The 22,948-nt window shown below is 53.5% G+C and overlaps 1 protein-coding gene across 1 annotated transcript in view; it reads right to left on the bottom strand.

The window, feature by feature from the left end:
• LOC147693050 (fibrinogen-like protein 1) overlaps positions 1-10,705 on the bottom strand; it is a 95,921-nt gene extending 85,216 nt beyond the window's left edge. Inside the window, exon 1 of the mRNA XM_086936872.1 lies at positions 10,123-10,705. Coding sequence (XP_086792998.1) covers positions 10,123-10,627 — 505 coding nt within the window. The 5' untranslated portion in view covers positions 10,628-10,705. The remainder of the gene's footprint in view (positions 1-10,122) is intronic.
• Positions 10,706-22,948: the final 12,243 nt, after the last annotated feature.

Raw genomic sequence — 22,948 nt, 5'->3', positions numbered from 1 at the left:
GTAAATGATGTTTGTGTGGTTGATGTACATGCAGCTGGTGTAAATAGCACATTTGTAGTTGATGTATATTGAGCAGGTGTAACTAGGGTGTGTGTGGTTGATGTATGCACAGCTGGTGTAAATAGCTCTGACGTGGTTGATGTAAATGCAGCTGGTGTGAATGTTGTTTGTGTAGTTGATGTACACAGCTGGTTTAAATTGTGTGTGTGTGGTTGATGTAAATGCAGCTGATGTAAATAGCACATACGTGGTCGATGGCGTTTGCGTGGTCGATGTTCATACAACTGGTGTAAATGGCATTTGCATGGGTGATGTACATGCAGCTGGTGTTGTAAGGTTCACAAATTTACTGTAGAGCCAATTAGTGTGAACATCTTCTTAGGGGAGTTGGGAGTTGCTGATGCTTTTACAAGTACCACTAAAAATACCATAATTACAACTAATAATAGTAACAATAACAGCAACAATGACAAGAACAAAGAAGAGGAAGAAGAGAAGAAAAAGAAGAACCTGAAAACAGCAGAAGGGATGGATCAGCCGCTACATTAAAGCAAGTTATCACTACGCGTGGTCTTCCTGTTACTCATACTACGGTCGCTAGTACTTTTAATACTTTTAGTACTATTATCAGGAGAGCTACTACTAGCATTACTACCACTACCATTGCTAATGGCACTACTACCGCCATTGGTCCTACTCCCATGGACACGAACTCCAGTGCTACACGTGACACTAATCCTAATAGTAACTGAAATAATAAGGTGAACATTACTACTACATATCAGTATCACTGGCAAAAATGATTCTTTTTATTGACCCTAGACCTAGTAGTGTAGTAGTAATTGTATATTTCGGAATAGCAATCCATAAAAATGTAGTAGTGTTGGTAACCATGTAATAACCATGTAATAATAATGACAACAATAATAACCAGCATTAATATTGTTATCAGCCACAGCTGCATTTTAATTAATAACAACAATCGCGATGAACATCATTAGATGATGCTGATCTCAAAGTGAGCCACCCATTCTTGAGTTAGAATGCATATTTCTTGAAAGGTGACCCCCCCCCCCCCCACACGCACACAAACACACACACACAGACAAACACACATGCATGTGCACACACGAATGCGCACACACAGGCACGTGCACATGCACTCACACAAACACATACACCTCCTTCTTCATCTCCCTGGTTCAAATGTTTTTGTTTAAAGAGCATTAAAGTTCCTGTCAGAGTGGAATACTTTCCTAGGAACATTAAAGTTCCCGTCAGAGTGGAATACTTTCCTAGTAACATTAAAGTTCCCGTCAGAGTGGAATACTTTCCTAGTAACATTCCAAAGATGATACAATACCTGTCTGCTCATGTAGATAGAAGGCCATAGGGATGTATATTACTAGGAGGCATGTGCTATATTTTATTGCAAGACCAATCACACACATGCACAGTGGTTTACAACCGGGAGCTGAGTAGGAAGCTGTTGCCTTTATTCTACCCACCAACACTCACTCACTTTGGCATTTGTCTCCTCCGTGTAACCTGTGGAGGGCGACAGGACTGACATCCAATGGCGGCTGCCGAAAATCTCAAGTTGGGGGTGGAGGATTAGGAAAATGATTATAGTTTTTAAAAAACTATATTGTTCCAAGGCTGCCGGCTGCCTCTGTGCTCCTCTTCTCTGCTGGTGGTGTCCCAGCAGTCCCTGGGACACCAGCACAGGCTCCCCACCCAATCCTGGCACTGCTCTCAATAGAATGAGAGCAGTGCCAGGATTGGCCTCAGCAGCTTTGTTTGCTGCTCAGACAGTGTCTGGGAGTCTGTGATGTTTCTCCTACCCAGCTGTACATCTTAGCTGGGTTCAAGAAACCTAGAGTGCACATTACAGTTTAGCCGGCCTGAGACAGCCGGTCAAACCTTCATGCACACTTACAGTGTGCACTACTCCTGCCCTGCTGACTGTGACAACAGCCAAGCCTCACCCAGACCTGGCTGGCTCGAAAGCAGGCACCCTTGCAGGAAAGCACTTCGTAACTGCAATAGGATAAAATCATTAAATTAGAGAAAATAGTGCTCACAGACTGAAGATAAAACAGACCATGTAGCAATACAAGTAAAAAGTCCAGTCCTCAAGGGAGGTTACAAATGTAGACAAGGCGGTACTAAGGAGGGACTACTAAGCTTATTCAAAATCAAACGCAGTAATTTAGAAACTACAGTAACAGGAGCCAATTGAAAAGATGGGTGGAAAATGGGCAGAGCTTCAAGTCCATACCTGAATACAGCATGCCTCACGGAGCAGCGCATGAGCTGCCCAGGCTCGACCTAAAAACATTGACCTAGTGGGTCCCTGTTCTTGAACAAAGCTTACTCTTTGGCCTACTCCCCGTGCCATGTCTGCAGCACGTGTGTGCTCTGCACAGTGCCTTGAACATGTGCCGCACGTGCGTCCGTTGCACCGTGCCTTGAACAGGTAAAGCACCTGCGGCACGGCGAGGGGGTGCAGCAAGTGTTTGCAAGGGCAGTACCAGCAGAGGGTGCCAGTGTGCCACAGAGGGAGCGAGGGGTGGGCAGCCTCTCAATGGTCTGGTGCCCCCTCGCTCGCCCTGCCTGGGGTCAGCACCTCAGCGAGCTGTGCACGCAGGAGGACGGTGATGCTCTTGGCATGGCCGTTTGCCTGGGCATTGCATCCGGATCAAAGACTGCTGAGTAGACTTAGCACGAACCAAGCTATCAAAGGCATAACCCAAAATAATGCCTATGCCAAGCAGAGGTTACACTAGCTACGAGGCAGGGGATTTCGAGTGCAAATGGATACTCCAGGGGTAGACAGACCGCCAGTCAGTCTGTCAGTATGTCAGGTCATCTCTTTCCACAGGGAGAAGATGCGGAGCCTTCTAGAAGAACTGACGGCTGGGAGCCTTGCACGCACCTAGCACTGACACCTTGGGAACATATTATTAGGTGACAGTGAGAGTGATACAAGGCGGTTATCGGGGCTCAAGCACTCCCTTAGAGGCAGTTTGGGCACAGGAAGTGATGCAAGGTGGGTGCTCAGGACCCATGCACAAGCAGAGACAGCCTGAGTACATGGAATGATGCAGGGTGGTTGGGGCCATGGAATGATGCAGGGTGGGTGGTTGGCACCATGCTCTCACACAGCAGAGACAGCGAGAGCCCCTGGAATGATGCAGGGTGGGTGGTGGCACCAGGCTCTCACACAGCAGAGACAGATTGAGCCCCTGGAATGATGCAGGGTGGGTGGTGGCACCAGGCTCTCAAAGCAGAGACAGCTTGACTCCCTCGAATGATGCAGGGTGGTTGGTTGGCACCATGCTCTCACACGGCAGACAGCCTGAGCCCCTGGAATGATGCAGGGTGGGTGGTTGGCACCATGCTCTCACAGCAGAGACAGCTTGGGCCCCTGGAATGATGCAGGATGATAGGTTGGCACCATGGTCTCGCACAACAGAGACAGCTCAAGCACATGGAATGATGCAAGGTGGTGGTTGTCACCATGCTCCCAAACAGCAGACAGCGTCAGCCCCTAGAATGATGCAGGGTGGGTGGTTGGCACCATGCTCTCACAGCAGACAGCTAGAGCCCCTGGAATGATGCAGGGTGGGTGGTTGGCACCATGCTCTCACAGCAGACAGCTAGAGCCCCTGGAATGATGCAGGGTGGGTGGTTGGCACCATGCTCTCACAGCAAACAGCTAGAGCCCCTGGAATGATGCAGGGTGGGGGGTTGGCACCGTACTCTCCCAAAGCAGAGAGAGTTTGAGCCCCTGGAATGATGAAGGTCGCCAGGTAGGCCCCCCCCCCACTGCAGCTCCACCAGCGCTCCCAGCGTTTTTGTGCCCTGTGATCCTCTGTGCCCTCTGACCATTTTTCTTGTCCCCCCTCCTTCTGTGACCCTCTGCCTTGCATCTCCGTGTCGATTCCTAACTATTCCCGCCACTGCTGCCCCGCCCCCCTCGACCATTCGCTGCCCCCAGTCACCAGCCTCCCGCCTCCCAGCTGCCCCTCCCTCCCACCTCCCCTTAAAATGGCGGCCGCTGCCCGGGGAGCAGAGCGACCCTTGACCTTGCCAGGTAAGTGCTCCCCCCAACGCTGCAGTTCCACCAGCGCTCCCAGTGTTTTTGTGCCCCGTGATCCTCTGTGCCCTCTGACCATTTTTCTTGTCCCCCTCCTTGTGTGACCCTCTGCCTTGCTCCTCCGTGTCCATTCCTCACTATTCTCACCGCTGCTGCCCCTGCGGCTCCGTGCCCATTCGCTGCCCCCTGCCACCCGCCTCCCAGCTGCCCCTCCCTCCCACCTCCCCTTAAAATGGCGTCTGTGCCCGTCCGCACCTGGACCGCGCCCGGTGCCAGAACCCCTGGCCCTCTCACCAACCACGAAGACCGCCTCTGATACGACGCCAGAACCCTCATCGCTCTCAACCCAGGACGGACCCCCAACTGCTGCAGGGCCACCCCGAAGCGCACCCATGGTCCCTTCACCTGCCAGTACTGCAGCTTCTCCTGCATCAAAGACACAGAGACTCCCGCCACGACAGAACACAACAAGCTCTGATGCATCCTGATCAACACCGGCAGACCCAGATGCGGATGTCTAGCTCGGGAACAGGGTTCAATTCCCCGCCTCGGCGGGTCTTGGGCTCAAAAATTCCACGGACCTGATAATTCTCGCCTCGGTGCCTATTCCAATCATTGAGTCCCACTCTGCAACTCTGGGCAATAGCTTGCTTAATCTCCACAACTGCCCCCACAACGCTAAGGATGCCTGGCCTCCACCTTGGGGGTGCCCAGGAGTGGACGCCTCACAGGGAAAGCCTGGATGGGTTCCACAGCGGTATTCGTACAAGCGCCTTGAGACCCTTGCGGGTGAGTAGTGAGCTATACAAGTATCAATTTACATTTACAATTTACAAACAGGCCGTTGTTCTCTGGGACCTACTCGACACCGCATCACCAGACGTCGCCTTCCTGACCGAGACCTGGATGAAGTGCCTCCTCTCCAGACATCGCCATAGCCATCCCCGACGAATACAAGATCGCCCGCAGAGACCGCACCAACGGAGTTGGAGGAGGAATCGCCATCGTCCACAAGAAGATCATCAGGGTCTCAACAAACACCACTGACACTCTCAGCACCGCCGAGCACATGCACTTCCAGATCCACACGGACCCCAAGACCACCCAAAGAGGCACCCTCGTCTACTGACCTCCCGGACCCCGACCACAATTCTGCGATGCCATTGCCACCTTCATCAGCACACATGCACTGACCTCCACCGACTACATCCTCCTCAGAGATCTGAACTTCCACCTGGAGAACAAGGACAGCACCTACTCCACCCTGATAGACAACCTCGCCAACCTTGGACTGGAACATCTCGTCATGACGCTGACCCACATTCTGGACACACGCTAGATGCCTTCTTCTCCTCAAGCCCCCACGTATCCTTCACCCACGTTTAGTTTAGTTTAGTTTAAGGGAGCCTGTAAAGCGCCTGGTGACGCCTCCCGGCGTGTCCCCGTGTCTCCGAACCCACCTGGACCGACCACCACTGAATCCACTTCACCTTTCGGAAACCCAACGCACATCACCGCACCCTACAGATCCCCTGTTGCCGCTGGGGCAAAATCACTGAAGTACAACTACAGACAATCCTCGCACTCAATCCTCCGACCAACCCCGAAGACTGTGCAAGCACACCCTCAGACAATGGATGGACGACTGCGCCAACACCCTACCCTGCTGAAAAAACAAACCCTCAAAGACACCAACAAGAGAGCCAATTGGTTCACCCCGGAACTCCTAGCGTCTAAGCGCACCTGCCGGAAGTTGGAGAACATATGGCACAGCGAGAAGTCACCAGGCAGCTGCACTGCCCACAAAGACACCATCCGCAACCACCACCACTTCATAAGGCCCGCCAAGAGAACCTCCTTCAAAAACCGCCTCGACAACAAAGCACACAATAGCAAGGAGCTCTTCAATGTCGTTAAAGAACTCTCCAACGCCAACGACATCCCGCCGTCGCAAGCCTTGTGCGACTCCCTCGCCACCTTCTTTCACCGCAAGATCGCCGACATTCACAACAGCTTCAACCCCCGGACGACCCCAACAGGCCCCAACACGGCGGACCCACCTCACTCCACCGACCATGACCCCCTGACAACCTGGGCAAACGTGAGCATCGAAGACACAATCAAGACCATGGGTACAATCCACTCCAGCTCGCTGTCTGAGCCGTTTCCACACCAGATCTTCAACAAAGCCGACAGCTCCATCGCACCCCACCTGCCCAACATCATCAACCTCTCCTTCGAGACCGCAACCTTTCCTGAGAGCTGGAAACACGCCGAGATCAACGCCCTACTGAAGAAACACAAGGCGGACCCGAGCGAACTCAAAAACTTCCGGCCCATCCCCCTGCTTCCGTTCCCAGCGAAGGTCATCGAGAAGATAGTCAACATCCAGCTCACCCGCTATCTCAAAAACAACAGCATCCTAGACCCCTCCCAGTCAGGATTCCGCAGCAACCACTGCATAGAGACCACCCTCATCACCGCCACAGACGACATCAGGATCCTACTGGACAGCAGCGAGACGGCAACCCTCATCCTTCTGGACCTCTTCGCTGCCTTCGACACAGTCTGCCACCGCACACTACGCACTCGAGTCCACGACGCAGGGATCCGAGACAAGGCCCTGGACTGGACCTCCTCCTTCCTCTCCGGCAGAACCCAGAGAGTCCGCCTCCCCCCGTTCCGATCCGAGGCCTCCGAGATTATCTGCGACGTCCCGCAGGGCTCCTCTCTCAGCCCGATGCTGTTCAACGTCTACATGGCACCCCTCGCACGCATCGCCTGACATCACAACCTCAACATAATCTCATACGCCGACGCCACGCCACTGATACTCTCCCTCACCAAGGACCCTCTCACCGCCAAATCCAACCTCCACCAGGGAATGAAGGCCGTTGCCGAATGGATGGAGGACAGCCACCTTAAACTGAACACAGACAAGACGGAGATCCTCATCCTCGGACCCTCTCAATGCCAAATCCAACCTCCACCAGGTAATGAAGGCCATCGCATTGAATAAACTGAACACAGACAAGACGGAGATCCTCATCCTCAGGCCCAACCCCTCAGCATGGGACTACTCCTGGTGGCCCGCGTCACTGGGGACACCGCCCGCACCCACCAACCACGCACGCAACCTGGGAGTCATCCTTGACTCGAAACTCACCATGTCCAAACAAGTCAACGCTGTCTCCTCCACCTGCTTCAACACCCTCCATATGCTCCGCAAGATCTACAGATGGATCCCGACAGAAGACAAGGAAAACAGTCACCAAGGCCCTAGTCAGCAGCAGACTGGACTACGGAAACGCCCTCTACGCCGGCGCCCCGACCAAGCTCATCAACAGACTGCAAAGAATCCAGAATGCCTCTGCACGTCTGATCCTCGACGTCCCGCGCCGCGACAACATCACCCCCCAGCTCAGGAACCTGCAATGGCTCCCCGTCGACAGAAGAATCTCCTTCAAGCTCCCGATCCATGCACACAAGACACGCCACAAGACCGGCCCAGCCTACCTCAACAGTCGACTCTCCTTCTACGCACACAACAGAAAACTCCGCAGACCTCTCCCTGGCCACCGTCCCACGCATCCGTAGAACCACAGCCGGAGGCAGATCCTTCTCCCACCGCGCCGCCACAACCTGGAACACCCTTCCCCTCATCCTACGACAAACCTAAGACCTTTTAACCTTCAGGAGACAACTCAAGACCTGGCTGTTCGGCCAGTAGCAACAGCCCCCCCCCCCCAACCCCTCAGCGCCTTGGAACCCTTGTGGGTATGTAGTGCGCTCTACAATCGAATTATTGATTGATATTGATTGATAAGGGTGGGTGGTTGGCACCAGGCTCTCACAGCAAAGACAGAGTCCCTGGAGTGATACAGGGTGGGTGCTTGGCACCAGGCTCTCACAGCAGACCGCTAGAGCCCCTGAAAAGATGCAGGGTGGGTGGTTGGCACCATGCTCTCATACAGCAGAGTCATCTTGAGCCCCTGGCATGATGCAGGGCGGGTCGTTGGGCCTTCTGCCCTCACCTTTCCACAGACAATGTTACGGCCTTTATGCTGCAGCTTTAAGATGAATGGCATCACGGTCAGCACAATTCGTTGCAAAGGGGCTGGCTTTAGTCCTGCTTCCAGCACAGCCCGCACATTAGCGGCTGCTCATGACCTGTTTTCCCGCTGCCATTATTGCGTTTTGCACATTGTCTTAATCGAACAAACCTGCTGCTCCATGTCTTGCACTGGGCGCCGCCCAGTGTTTTTACAAGAGTGGTTCTTCACTTTGCTCTTTTATCTGTTTGATCTTCTTAAAATATGGCTCGGCTGAATCTTTTCTGTTCCGAACTTAGCTCTGTTCTTATAATGTGTTTAGACTTTGTATGTTGAATACTCTCAATTGCTTTGCTTGCTTATAAAGGTTTTAAATAATCGTACATTAAAATTGAGTCTGACTAGGACTGCTTGAGTGACTGCTTGAGAGTATGGCCCCTTGCACTCACCTGGAAGAAACAGCAGTAGAGGCCCCCCCTTGCTCTCACTCACTTATCAGAGCCAGGTGGGGAAAATGACCCCTTGTACCCACTACCAGAGACAGCTGTTGAGGCTGGTCCTTTGCACTCACCTAGCAGAGAGCTGTAGAGACTGCCCCTTGCACTCACACTCACCTAGCAGAGAGCTGTAGATGCTTCCCCTTTGCACTCAGACACACTCAGCAGAGACAGCTGTTGAGGCTGCCCCCTTGCACTCACCTATCAGAGACAGGTGTTGATGTTGCCCCCGGGCACTCACCTGGAAGAGACAGCAGTAGAGGCTCCCCCTTGCACTCACTCACCTAGCAGAAACAGATGGGGAGGCTTACCCCTTGCACTCACTATCAGAGACAGCTGTAGAGGCCCCCTTGCACTCACCTAGCAGAGACAGCTATAGAGGCTCCCCTTGCACTCACACACACCTACCAGAGAGAGCTGTGGAGCGTGGCCCATTGCACCCACATATCTAACAGACAGGCAGGGAAGCTATCCCCTTGCACTCACCTAGCAGAGAGAGCTGTTGAGACTGTCCTTTGCACTCACACTCACCTAGCAGAGACAGCCTGCGAGGATGCCCCTTGCACTCACACACGCACAAATACACACCTAGCAGAGGCAGGTAGGGAGGGAGGCTATCCCCTTGCACTCACCTCGCAGAGACAGCCTGCGCTAATGCCCTCTCACACACCTAGCAGAGACAGACTGTGATCATGCCCCCTTGCACTCACACACACTCCCAGCAGCGACAGCCCGCGCCGATGCCCTCACACTCACTCACCCAGCAGCGACAGACCGTGCCAATGCCCTCACACTAACACACCTAGCAGCGACAGCCCGCGCCGTTGCCCTCACACTCACACACCCAGCAGCATCAGCCCGCGCCGATGCCCTCACACACCCAGCAGCGTCAGACCGCGCCGATGCCCTCACACACCCAGCAGCGTCAGACCGCGCCGATGCCCTCACACTCACCCAGCAGCGACAGCCCGCGCCGATGCCCTCACACTCACAGTCACACACCCAGCAGCCACAGCCCACGCTGATGCCCTCACCCTCACTCACACAGCAGCGACAGCCCGCGCCGATGCCCTCACACTCACTTACCGAGCAGCGACAGCCAGCGCCGATGCCCTCACACTCACACACCCAGCAGCGACAGCCCGCGCCGATGCCCTCACACTCACACACCCAGCAGCGACAGCCCGCGCCGATGCCCTCACACTCACACACCCAGCAGCGACAGCCCGCGCCGATGCCCTCACACTCACACACCCAGCAGCGACAGCCCGCGCCGATGCCCTCACACTCACTCACCCAGCAGCGTCAGCCGCGCCGATGCCCTCACACTCACTCACCCAGCAGCAACAGCCCGAGCCGATGCCTTCACACTCACTCACCCAGCAGTGACAGCCCGCGCCGATGCCCTCACACTCACACACCCAGCAGTGACATCTGTAGAGGCTGGCCCCTTGCACTCACACACACTCACCTAGCAGCGACAGCCGCAGCACGGACTCGTTGCAGGGCAGCTCGCACCCGGACAGGATGCCCAGCAGCAGCACCACCAGGGAGTTGAGTCGCTCCTCCATCCGGCTCAGGTTCAGCCGGCTCTCGTCCTGCAGCCGCTGCAGCCGGGCGCTCATGGCCAGCAGGCCGGCCTCGGCCACTGCCAGGCGCTCGCCCACGTTCTTGGAGCGCGTGCTCTGCTGCTTGGCACTGCCATCCGCGCCCGCCTGCTTCAGGGTCTGCTTGAACTCCTGCTGCGGCTCCTGGGGGGTCTCCCTCACCTCCTCGGGCGCCGCCTGCTCCTCGGGCCCCAGGAAGTGCAGCCTGCAGCCCAGGGCCCCTTCACAGCCGGCCTCGGGGGGCATGGCCACCAGGCTGTCCACGCACGAGGGGTCCTCCCTGCGGTCCCTGCAGTCGGGGTGCTCGCAGCCCAGCATGTCCGGCCCCATCAGCACCAGCAGGGACAGCCAGAGCAGTCTGCCCCCCATGCTGTCTTCACTGCCCCTCCCCGGAGACACACCATCAATCCGGCCAGGCACTTGTCTCTGCACACTCTGCCCCCTCTCGCGCTCTCCCAGCACTTTATGGCTTGGGAAACCCCACTCCCTCTGTACACAAGCCTTTTACAGGCTGAGAGGTCCTCGGAAGATCTTCAAAGGAGGCTGGAGAGGGGAAGAGCCGCGGCGAGGCAGGCACCTAGGGAGGGGAAGGTGGGGCCGGGGAAGAGGGAGCTCTCCGGGGGCCCAGGAGCATGGGGAAGCAAAGGGTGGAGGGCAGAGAGGGAGGGAAGGAGCCCAGGTGAGCCACGGTCCCAGGAACTGGGGGATGGAGGTGGAAGGGAGAGAAGGACAGCTCAGGTGTGCCAGGCACCAGAAAGGGAAGAGTGGGGGGTGGAGGAGAGACCTCCAATGAGCCAGGTACACGGTTAAGTGAAGGGCGGAGGACAGAGGAGGAGGGAGAGAGCCCAGGCGAGCCATGCACTCAGGAAAGGGAAGCGTGGAGGTGGAAGGGAGAGAGAGAGAGGGCCACCACTGGTGAAACAGACAAACAGGAAAGTGAAGAGTTGAGGATAGGGAGGGAGAAAACACGTGTGAGCCATCCATGCATCCAGGGGAGAGAGAGAGAGACCTCTGGTGAGCAATGCCCCAAGGTAAGGTCGAAGGGGGCCTGGTGAGCCAAGCACGAAGGGACGAGTGAAGGTGGGCCAGGTGAGCCTTGAGCCAAGGGAAGGGGGGGCTAGTGAGCCATGCACCAAGGGAAGGGGGGCCTGGTGAGCCATACACCAAGGGAAGGGGGGCCTAGTGAGCCATGAACCAAGGGAAGGGGGGCCTAGTGAGCCATGCACCAAGGGAAGGGGGGCCTAGTGAGTCATGCACCAAGGGAAGGGTGAAGAGGGGCCTGGTGAGCCATGCACCAAGATAAGGGTGAAGGGGGCCTGGTGAGCCATGCACCAAGGGAAGGGTGAAGGGGGCCTGGTGAGCCATGCACCAAGGGAAGGGTGAAGGGGGCCTGGTGAGCCATACACCAAGGGCAGGGGGGCCTAGTGAGCCATGCACCAAGGGAAGGGGGGCCTTGTGAGCCATGCACCAAGGGAAGGGGGGCCTAGTGAGCCATGTACCAAGGGAAGGGTGAAGTGGGGCCTGGTGAGCCATGCACCAAGGGAAGGGTGAAGGGGGGCCTTGTGAGCCATGCACCAAGGGAAGGGGGGCCTAGTGAGCCATGCACCAAGGGAAGGGTGAAGAGGGGCCTGGTTAGCCATGCACCAAGGGAACGGTGAAGTGGGGCCTGGTGAGCCATGCACCAAGGGAAGGGTGAAGGGGGGCCTGGTGAGCCATGCACCAAGGGAAGGGTGAAGGGGGGCCTTGTGAGCCATGCACCAAGGGAACGGTGAAGTGGGGCCTGGTGAGCCATGCACCAAGGGAAGGGTGAAGGGAGGCCTGGTGAGCCATGCACCAAGGGAAGGGTGAAGGGGGGCCTTGTGAGCCATGCACCAAGGGAACGGTGAAGTGGGGCCTGGTGAGCCATGTACCAAGGGAAGGGTGAAGGGAGGCCTGGTGAGCCATGCACCAAGGGAAGGGTGAAGGGGGGCCTTGTGAGCCATGCACCAAGGGAACGGTGAAGTGGGGCCTGGTGAGCCATGCACCAAGGGAAGGGTGAAGGGGGGCCTTGTGAGCCATGCACCAAGGGAAGGGTGAAGTGGGGCCTGGTGAGCCATGCACCAAGGGAAGGGTGAAGGGGGGCCTGGTGAGCCATGCACCAAGGGAAGGGTGAAGGGGGGCCTTGTGAGCCATGCACCAAGGGGCGGGTGAAGGGGGCCTTGTGAGCCATGCACCGAGGGAAGGGTGAAGGGGGACTGGTGAGCCAATCACCAAGGGAAGGGTGAAGGGGGGCCAGGTGAGCCATGCACCAAGGGAAAGGGGGCCTAGTGAGCCATGCACCAAGGGAAGGGTGAAGGGAGGCCTGGTGAGCCATGCACCAAGGGAAGGGTGAAGGGGGGCCAGGTGAGCCATGCACCAAGGGAAAGGGGGCCTAGTGAGCCATGCACCAAGGGAAGGGTGAAGGGAGGCCTGGTGAGCCATGCACCAAGGGAACGGTGAAGTGGGGCCTGGTGAGCCATGCACCAAGGTTAGGTCGAAGGGGGCCTGGTGAGCCAAGCACGAAGGGACGAGTGAAGGTGGGCCAGGTGAGCCTTGAGCCAAGGGAAGGGGGGCCTAGTGAGCCATGCACCAAGAGAAGGGTGAAGAGGGGCCTGGTGAGCCATGCACCAAGGGAAGGGTGAAGTGGGGCCTGGTGAGCCATGCACCAAGGGAAGGGTGAAGGGGGCCTGGTGAGCCATGCACCAAGGGAAGGGTGAAGGGGGCCTGGTGAGCCATACACCAAGGGCAGGGGGGCCTAGTGAGCCATGCACCAAGGGAAGGGGGGCCTGGTGAGCCATACACCAAGGGAAGGGGGGCCTAGTGAGCCATGCACCAAGGGAAGGGGGCCTAGTGAGCCATGCACCAAGGGAAGGGGGGCTTGGTGAGCCATGCACCAAGAGAAGGGTGAAGAGGGGCCTGGTGAGCCATGCACCAAGGGAAGGGGGGCCTAGTGAGCCATGCACCAAGGGAAAGGGGGCCTAGTGAGCCATGCGCCAAGGGAAGGGTGAAGGGGGCCAGGTGAGCCATGCGCCAAGGGAAGGGGGGCCTGGTGAGCCATACACCAAGGGAAGGGGGGCCTGGTGAGCCATGCACCAAGGGAAGGTTGAAGGGGGCCTGGTGAGCCAATCACCAAGGGAAGGGGGCCTAGTGAGCCATGCACCAAGGGAAGGGTGAAGGGGGCCTGGTGAGCCATGCACCAAGGGAAGGGTGAAGGGGGCCTGGTGAGCCAATCACCAAGGGAAGGGGGCCTAGTGAGCCATGCACCAAGGGAAGGGTGAAGGGGGACTGGTGAGCCATGCACCAAGGGAAGGGTGAAGGGGGCCTGGTGAGCCAATCACCAAGGGAAGGGGGCCTAGTGAGCCATGCACCAAGGGAAGGGTGAAGGGGGACTGGTGAGCCATGCACCAAGGGAAGGGTGAAGGGGGCCTGGTGAGCCATGCACCAAGGGAAAGGGTGAAGGGGGACTGGTGAGCCATGCACCAAGGGAAGGGTGAAGGGGGCCTAGTGAGCCATGCACCAAGGGAAGGTTGAAGGGGGCCTAGTGAGCCATGCACCAAGGGAAGGTTGAAGGGGGGCCTAGTGAGCCATGCACCAAGGGAAGGGTGACGGGGGCCTGGTGAGCCAATCAGCAAGGGAAGGGGGCCTAGTGAGCCATGCACCAAGGGAAGGGGGCCTAGTGATCCATGCACCAAGGGAAGGGGGGCCTAGTGAGCCATGCACCAAGGGAAGGGTGAAGGGGGGCCTGGTGAGCCATGCACCAAGGGGCGGGTGAAGGGGGCCTGGTGATCCATGCACCAAGGGGCGGGTGAAGGGGGGCCTGGTGAGCCATGCACCAAGGGGCGGGTGAAGGGGGCCTTGTGAGCCATGCACCGAGGGAAGGGTGAAGGGGGGCCTGGTGAGCCATACACCAAGGGAAGGGTGAAGGGGGCCTTATGAGCCATGCACCAAGGGAAGGGTGAAGGGGGCCTGGTGAGCCATGCACCGAGGGAAGGGTGAAGGGGGAGGCCTGGTGAGCCATGCACCAAGGGGCGGGTGAAGGGGGCCTGGTGAGCCATGCACTAAGGGGAGGGTGAAGGGGGCCTGGTGAACCAAGCGCCAAGGGAAGGGTGAAGGGGGCCTTGTGAGCCATGCACCAAGGGAAGGGTGAAGGGGGGCCTTGTGATCCATGCACCAAGGGAAGGGTGAAGGGGGGCCTTGTGAGCCATGCACCAAGGGAAGGGTGAAGGGGGGCCTGGTGAGCCATGCGCAAAGGGAAGGGGGGTCTAGTGAGCCATGCACCAAGGGAACGGTGAAGGGGGACTGGTGAGCCATGCACCAAGGGAAGGGTGAAGGAGGCCTGGTGAGCCATGCACCAAGGGGCGGGTGAAGGGGGCCTTGTGAGCCATGCACCAAGGGAAGGGTGAAGGGGGCCTGGTGAACCAAGCGCCAAGGGAAGGGTGAAGGGGAGCCTGGTGAGCTAAGGGAAGAGTGGAGGAGAGAGAGGGGGAGCTCTGGTGAATCTTGCACCAAGGGAACGGAGGAGGAGAGAGAGAGGGAGTGCGCTGGTGAGTCTTGCACCCGGTAAAGAGAAGGCTGAAAGTGGAGGTAGAGGAGAGAGGCAGCGCTGGTCAGCCCGGCACGCTGGAAAGACAATGGTGGAGAGCAAGAAAGACGAGGTGTAAAGTTGAGGTGGGTGAGCAGCTGAAGGATGGAGCCAGGCTCTACCAAGATGCCCAGCTCTGGCTCGGCTCTAGGTCCTGTAGGGCCCGAGCCCAAAACGACCCGGACTCCCCGCGTGGCTTCTGCTGCCACCCACGCTCAAACCTCATGTGCCAAGTATTAGAAACAAAGCCGTGGACTTTGATGTAAAACAGGCGTGAGAAAGAAATACCCATTTAGGGGCTGACAATTAGGCCTGGCTGAAATTATAATTACACCGGTGTAATTGGAGTAATTTCGGTAATGTTGTGTTACGCTTTTGCCATTATAGCACTGAAAATTACACCATTATACCACTTTGCGTAATTATGAGTCATTTGGCACAATAATCCTACCGCAGAAGCACAGGAACACCAAATTTAGCGAGCGCGACCAGCTCGTATTCCATAACACCCACCCCTACTCAGAATGGAACCAGAAAACCTGGGCTCAGTCACAGCTTCCTTGCTTAACCAAACCGTGTGATCCTTGACGCGTATTTTATTTTACCAGGCCTCCTTTCTTATATTATCACATATGAGAATACCTTCACATACATGAGTCCAGGACGGGTGCGCTGTACAAAAACTGGCGTTTTCTTCTTTCCTTCTCAATCCAAATAACTGACTAACCTATTCTCCACTTAAAATGTACTTGCATGTTTCGCTGTACTAGTTCAACACGAATCATTTATGGGTCCCGCAGTAGCGTGCTACTCGCTGAAAAAGCGCTTCGACGCCTCGTCAGGGGTAGTAAGCGCTATATAAATGCAATTTCAATACAATTCAATAACATCTTACTGACAGTCCTGAACTAAGAATCTAGGCCACGTATAGCGTACAATGACAACTGACTGGCATCTTAGCTCTCTCGTGGTGTTGACTTCAGGGCAGGGGAGGCATCAATCTATTTACGTTCACATTAAAAACCAATCACTTGTAATAAATGCATTCTATGCAGTGGTGTAATCCGATGTACTAACTAGAGTCAAAGCTTCCTCGTGTTACAGAAACGCACGTGCTTGCATTCTGAAAATACCTGATCATATCTTTACTTAATGTTTGCTGTTCGATTGACAGGTTTTTAAGGGCTCGGCTTGAGTTTGAGCTCTTAGAGCCAAGCCAGGCCCTCGGCTCGGCTCTGCCTCCGCTCTCCCTGTGATATCTAGGCTCGCCCACCTCTCGTGTAAAGGAGAGATGGAGGGCAGGAACCAGGGACAGAGGAGAGAGGAACCTCAGACTGGTGCTGCCAGTCTGGGAGGACCCCCAGGCGGGGTAGTGGTGAGTAAGTCCGGAAAAGGGCTGATATGAGGAAAGGGGGGGCATTGGGAGGACGGACTCCCAGGTAAGAGAGGTACATGTTCTTGATATGATTGAGCGCAGAGGCGAGATATCCAGTGAGCGTGTTTGTGTGGACGCCGGGGTGGGTATTGGTGCAGCAAGACCCCAGTGAACCGAGCAGGGCGGGGACCTGAAGCAGCAGGTTCAACTCTCGCCCCCTGCACGCCCTCGACGTATAATGACTCCCCCCACTATTGTTTCTACGCCTCGAGTCCCACCCGTCCGAGCCCCCCTGCCCCACCTACTCCGGATATGTATACATACAGCGCTGCACACCAGCAGCTAAACCCTTTCTAGGCACTAAAAAGATTGTAAAGTGAGGGAACGGAGACACACGGGGATGGTTTGATCGGCCCAGAATCACAGAAATTGGATGGAAGGGGTGAGCTGGGATTGAAAAGAAGGTTTTAGGTTTCGAAAGTCCACAGAAATAAACCGAACCTGTCCGAAAGACAGAAGAGAAGCTTGCGACTGGACAAACTAGGCGCACAAAAAGGTAATCGCAGGGCAGGCTGCAGCACTGAAGGGCAGACACGTAAGTGATGAAGGCTGCTGGAAAGAGGCCGTGCTTTTACCTAACACAGGGTGACGTGCTGGTCAGTCGAGCACAAGAAGTCTGTAATCCGAACAACGAGTACATCTCCTTATTAATGGTACATATTATCAACCCAAGGTTATTTACATGTAGACAATGCACAAGGTCCACTCACAGAACCTACCGCCGTCGAACGGATGCCATGTTATGCTTCTACTGAAAACCACCAAGTACCCCAGTTCAGGGATTTCAACGCTCGCTGCTGACACCTCTTGCGGCTACACGTCGCCACTTTGAATGCTTCCAATACCAACCCTGTCTTTCATCCCAGTGAGGTTGGTAAACTGAGTAGCATTACTTTGGGAACTTGGAAAACTTGCTCGTTACAGCGCTACAGGTCAGACTTGTTATGAACTGCTGGGTGAACAACTGGTCATTATTATGAACTAAAGAAACCATTTAATATGGAACCATCTTTCAGTGTTCGGGGTGGCCATGGCAGTCGAAAGGCGCAGCCCGGAGGGCGTAACAACGCCCCCTCCCCATCAACAATGGTAACAAGCATTGGAAATGCAATAGGTCTCGCACCATTAGAGTTAGTGCTTTTAGAATTGTTTATGGGTTTTTTTGTAAATGTTTAGCATTTTTGTTTCCTGTAGCCATTGCTAAAGAATTACAAATAAAAAAAGCCATAAACATTTCTTAAAGCTCTAACTGAAATGGTCTGAGACCTATTGCACTGTGTGAGGGTGAAGGGTTGAGGGTGAGTGAGGGTGAGGGTGGGTGAGTGAGGGTGAGGGGTTGAGGGTGAGTGAGGGTGAGGGGTTGAGGGTGAGTGAGAGTGAGGGTGAGTGAGGGTGAGTGAGGGTGAGGGTGGGTGAGGGGTTGAGGTTGAGGGTGAGGTGTTGAGGGTGAGTGAGGGTGAGGGTGAGTGAGGTGTTGAGGGTGAGGGTGAGTTAGGGTGAGGGGTTGAGGGTGAGTGAGAGTAGTTGAGGCTGAGTGAGGGTGAGTGAGAGTGAGGGTGAGTGAGGGGTTGAGGGTGAAGGTTTGAGGGTGAGGGTGAGGGGTTGAGGGTGAGTGAGGGTGAGAGGTTGAGGGAGGGTGAGTGTGGGTGAGGGTGAGTGAGGGTGAATGAGGGAGGTTAGAGGCCCATAGGTCTTTTGCAGCAGCCCGACTCTGATTTTAAAGGTAAAATCTTGGACATTGCAGATTTAAACATGACCTGAAGGAGAACGCCACTGAGCAGCCCTGCACCTGCATATTTAATGTGTCTGTGTCTTAAATTAGGAACGTTTTCATTTCATCTGCAATACATTGTGCGCTCCGCGCTGTGTGAATAAGTTACTTTTATTATAAAAAGGGACAGAGTTTTTACTGAGAGCACAAAAAGAGGTGCGTCCTCACCAGTAAAACTGTGACCCACTGACTTGTGTGTGAAGATAAACTTTACTAGTTAGTACACTGATGCCTAATTATGATAACTTCATGAAACTAAAATAGAACATGCCCTGTGTGCAGATTTACTATGAATTCAACAATATTGGTCCGAGTGCATCTAAACCAGACTCCCTGACTTCCAAAGGATGATGAGACAGAGCAGCCCTGCCTGCAGATTTAAACATGTTTTATAAAATTGGACAGGTGGCCTCTGAGAAATGACGGTACCCCCTTGTTCCCCAGTTTCCTCACTCCCACCCATCCCCAGTCCCGAGATGAGAGCGAGGCTGCCTGGTAAAAATGTCACGCACTGACCCATGAACATAAGCTTTCTACAGTGATGCCCTAAGATAACACTGAGCCACAGCAGCCCTGCACCAACAGGTTAACTGATAGTGCTGCTATATTAATAATTGCATATCACTTGTGGTATACTGTATGCAGCTAGCACCTTTAATTTTGAAATTAGATCTTACATTTGGCAGATGTTAAGTTGACCTTAATAATAACGAGCTAGAGCAGCCCTGCTCCCCTGCTCCTGCAGATTTACTTTATTTGTGTTTTTAATAATAAAAAAGCAAATTTTATTTGCAATGCGTGGTGCGCTCCGTGCTGTGTGAAGTAAGTGAGTTTGATTATGAGAACGGACAGGGTTTTTTTAAGGAATAACACTACCCCCTTCCTCGCACTGGGCCCAAGTGTTGAGAGCAGAGGAAGAGCTGTGTCTTAGAGAGAGCTGTGCCCTCTCCGGTAAAACTGTGACGCACTGACTTGTGTGTGAAAATAAGCAATGGGGAGACAGTTAAAAAGGAAAATAACCATAGTAAACAGAAGAAGGTGCAGCAAAGTATCCCTAAAGCGGTAAGAGGACGCACACACAGCGTCCACTAATAAATCTGTTACCATGGAGTAACAATAAAGAGCCAGTTAGGGAAAAAGCTAACATGCCGGCAACTAGAAAGCACAAGTACTGGGTCCGTAAATTAATAAGCGCAGTAAATAAGAGCCGCTCCAGCAAAAAAAAATAACGCTTGCTGTGCAGTGAAATTATGTGCTCGTTAAAAACACGCAAAAACATGCGCTGCTATCGTAAATGAAAGAAAGCCGAGCGCTTACGAAAACGGAATAGAATATGTTTACGAACAACAGGAGAAATGCTTTGCCATCAGAGATGAAAAAAAGGCTAGCGCTTTAGAAAAAAAACCTAGTACGGGAAATGCTCTGCTATGAAAGAGAAACCAAAGCCTAAAATGCATTCGAAAACACATGCCACAAGAAATGCTCTGCTATCGGACACAAAAGTATCAGAAACAAACTAAAGCTTAAAACGAGTTAGAAAACGCATGCTACAGGAAATGCTCTGCTATCGAAGACAAAACAAACCCTAAAACGCGTTAAAAAACACATGCCACAGGAAATGCTCTATCGGGGACAGAACAAAGCCTAAAAGAAAGTCCTCCAATGATACCGTATCTGTTCCGAAAAACAATCTCCAAAAGGAGGGACTTGAAGACTGCTTGCACCAACCACAACTCGAAGGGAACTCTGGCGGTTTAAGTGACACACGGAGCGGGGGTGTGGGAGGAGTGTGGGAACAGACGGCGAGGGGAGGAGAGTAGGAGGAGGAGTAGGGGAGGCACGGCCTAGCGGCCATGCAATCAAGCAGTGAGGGGGCAGGAGAGTAGGCAAGGCAGGCGGCTGGGGGCATGTGCACGCGCTTTTAAGCTCAATGGGCATGCGCATTGAGCTTAAAAGTCACGGGCACTGCAAGGAATCGCCACGATTCCTTGCAAGTTGGACAAAGAGTGGATAAGCCCCCATAGTCTCGCTTGCTCGATGCGCATGCGCATCGACAGGCGAGACCTAATAAATAGCATGTTTCCCTGTGTGGATCAGCACGCGGGGTCACGCCCCCTGTTCTTTCATGTCTATTAGTTATGCTCCGGCTTTTAACTAGAACCAAAACACAAGAGGAAGTGAAAAATATCCATGTGCCATGGAAGTGGAGTGGTGTGGCTCACTGGTTAGAGGCGGCAGACCCGCAAGCAGAGAACGGCCCGGGACCAGGGTTCAATTCCTGACGCGGTAGGGTCTGAGCCCAAGTGTCCACGGACTTGATAATTCTCGCCTCTGTGCCTACTCTAACCAGGGATCACACTCAGCAACTCTGGGCATTAGCTTGCCTCATCTCTACAACGGCCCCCCACAAACGCCGGGGATGCCTGGTTTCATCTTGGAAATACTCAGGAGGGAACATCTCACAGGGAAAAGCAGGCCGGGTTCCCCAGCGGTCTATAGCGCCAGGACGCCTCCAGGTAGCAGTGCGCTTTACAAGCACACACATTTACATTTATATTCAATTGGACCATAAATTGGTCAGCTGTGGTTACCTGCGCAAACCATTTCTCAAGGCACTGCCATACATTGCTCATGACGTCATACGTAACAATTCTCAAAAGTGACGGATGAATGCTTGAACTAATCTGAAGTTTTTCTCACTGTGACATCTCAGATAGGAACGTAGACATACGCAAATCAGCCGTGGTCCTGCTCCAATAGGAATAGTCCACCGCAACTGCCAGGGCAGGCCCCCTCTGAATGAGAAAACAAGCAACCCCAGAGCAGATTCAGCCTTGTTAGGCCTCACTAGTGGTATCTCACTTGGGCCCCGTGGCACAGTGAACATGTTATGATATAAAATTCTTACAGAGCGCACGCACATCAATTGGTTTCATGGCTCTGTTTCTAGGATGTACCAAACCCAGTTGGGCATATCACATCTTCTTTGCACTTAAGTGGTTGTTTGCAACGTGGCTAACACAAAAGTGATGTGTGGAGTGCTTGAATGGATATTAGCCGCTGGTAATTACTGAGGCCGTAGCACAGTCCACTGTTTTCTGCCTACCATGCCATCCCAGACAGGAAGTAGCAATATGCAAACCAGGCACGGCCCTGCTCCTGACAGGCCAAGCCTCCTCTGAAAGGGAGCACAAGCAACCAGAGACTGGACCTCGCACATGACGTCACACATGACATCATTGATGAGCGCCGATGAGATCACTTCTGACATCATCAATCACATTACTGTTTAGACAAGTGTAATGTGTGATGCAGACATTGTGAAGGTCAAGCAAGCACTCAAAATAATTTGGGCATTTTCTAAGTTCCAAAGAAAGGCAAAATAACCCAACTTGTTGTACAATCAATCAGGGTTTTTAAAATCGCGCTACTCACCTGTGACAGTCTCAAGGCTCTGGGAGAAAGGTTGCGATCTCAGACTATTTTCGAAGAACCTTCCCAAGTACGAATGGACCGCTTGCACTTAGGATAGAGAGGGCAGTCAATGTCACCTCATGTTTTGGGTCGCCAATACTGGGCCAAAGGAGTGAGACCTCCAAGTGTCACTGAAAGGATGTACTATTTGAGTATTAATCTCCACGCAGAATGCTTGCCCTTGACGGGGGCATGTCACCCTCACATGCATGATACACCAGCTGGAGGCTGAGATTAAGTACTTTTCTTGAATCTGGGATGAACGGTAGTTTGTATGGTTTAGTTACTTAAATTTGTCTTGTATGTTTCACAAGTTAACCCATGGACAGTGTTTCATGGTGGAAGTAAACTAACCAGAAACCTTCACCAAAAAATAAATCATTCAGTAAAATATGAACTAGGGGGTAGGAACGTCTGCATGTAGTGTGCCCTGTAACCAATTAGGTGCAGATCCCAAATGTGTCTGGAGTTTACACCTAGTTGGTGTTCAGATTCTGCAGATCAGTGGACAATGTTCAAGAAGGCTGCTATCGAAGATAGTCATGCAGTTTTAACTATGTGTATTTCCAAAGTTAACAATAATAAACCACGTCAGTGTAGAGCATAATGCATATATTATCACCAACACACTGTGCACACATGCTAGCAGTTATTCTAGGTGTGGCTTCAAAAACTGTTTCTCACGTATGTACTGATGACATTGCGGAACCATTTCGTGAAATCAAAGATGATGCCACTGGTGACGTAATGTGATTTGATCACTACTTGTACTGTAAACTATACAAATATGGTCTATAAAATATTGTGGTAGTATATAGAGATTATATAGATACTTTAATTTAAAATCTAATAACTTAAATTATATATATACTAGCAGCCCGTCCCGACGTTGTCCGGGTATGAATTGCTTCCGGCCAGTAGTATATTGTTTTGTAGGATTTCGTTTTGATAGCACTTCTTATCTGTGACAGACCTGTGAAACGCTCCCATTCATAGTGCACTGCTAATGCACTTAAGAGTGGGCGTTCAGTAGTGTGTGAACTCGAGTTTCCCTACTTTATTTTTCCTTGCAATATTATATAGCGCAAACTTGACAACATGGCATGAGCACAATTTACATTACAGAAGAACACATTCATTTGTGGTAGGCACGGGGAGACAAAGCGATTTGCCTGGAATCACAGGATGTTGAGCTGACGCAGAGATTCGAACGTAGCTCCCCAGCTCTTAAGTTCGCAATTCTAGAACTTGTGGCGGGAGGTGTGTCTAAAAGTGTATATCGGTGCTGGCCATCAATGAGAGAGACCTGTGCATTTTTCAAATGGGTGGTGAAAAAATATGAGTGTATAGCTGGAGATGTGGGCCGCCGTGCCACCAATGTACTTACCGGGGGCGGGTAAACACCCATTA

This window comes from Lissotriton vulgaris, chromosome 9, assembly GCF_964263255.1.
Source record: "Lissotriton vulgaris chromosome 9, aLisVul1.2, whole genome shotgun sequence".
Classification (NCBI taxonomy): domain Eukaryota; kingdom Metazoa; phylum Chordata; class Amphibia; order Caudata; family Salamandridae; genus Lissotriton; species Lissotriton vulgaris.
Note: the sequence above shows the minus strand (reverse complement) of the source record. Positions and strands in the feature narration are given on the sequence as shown.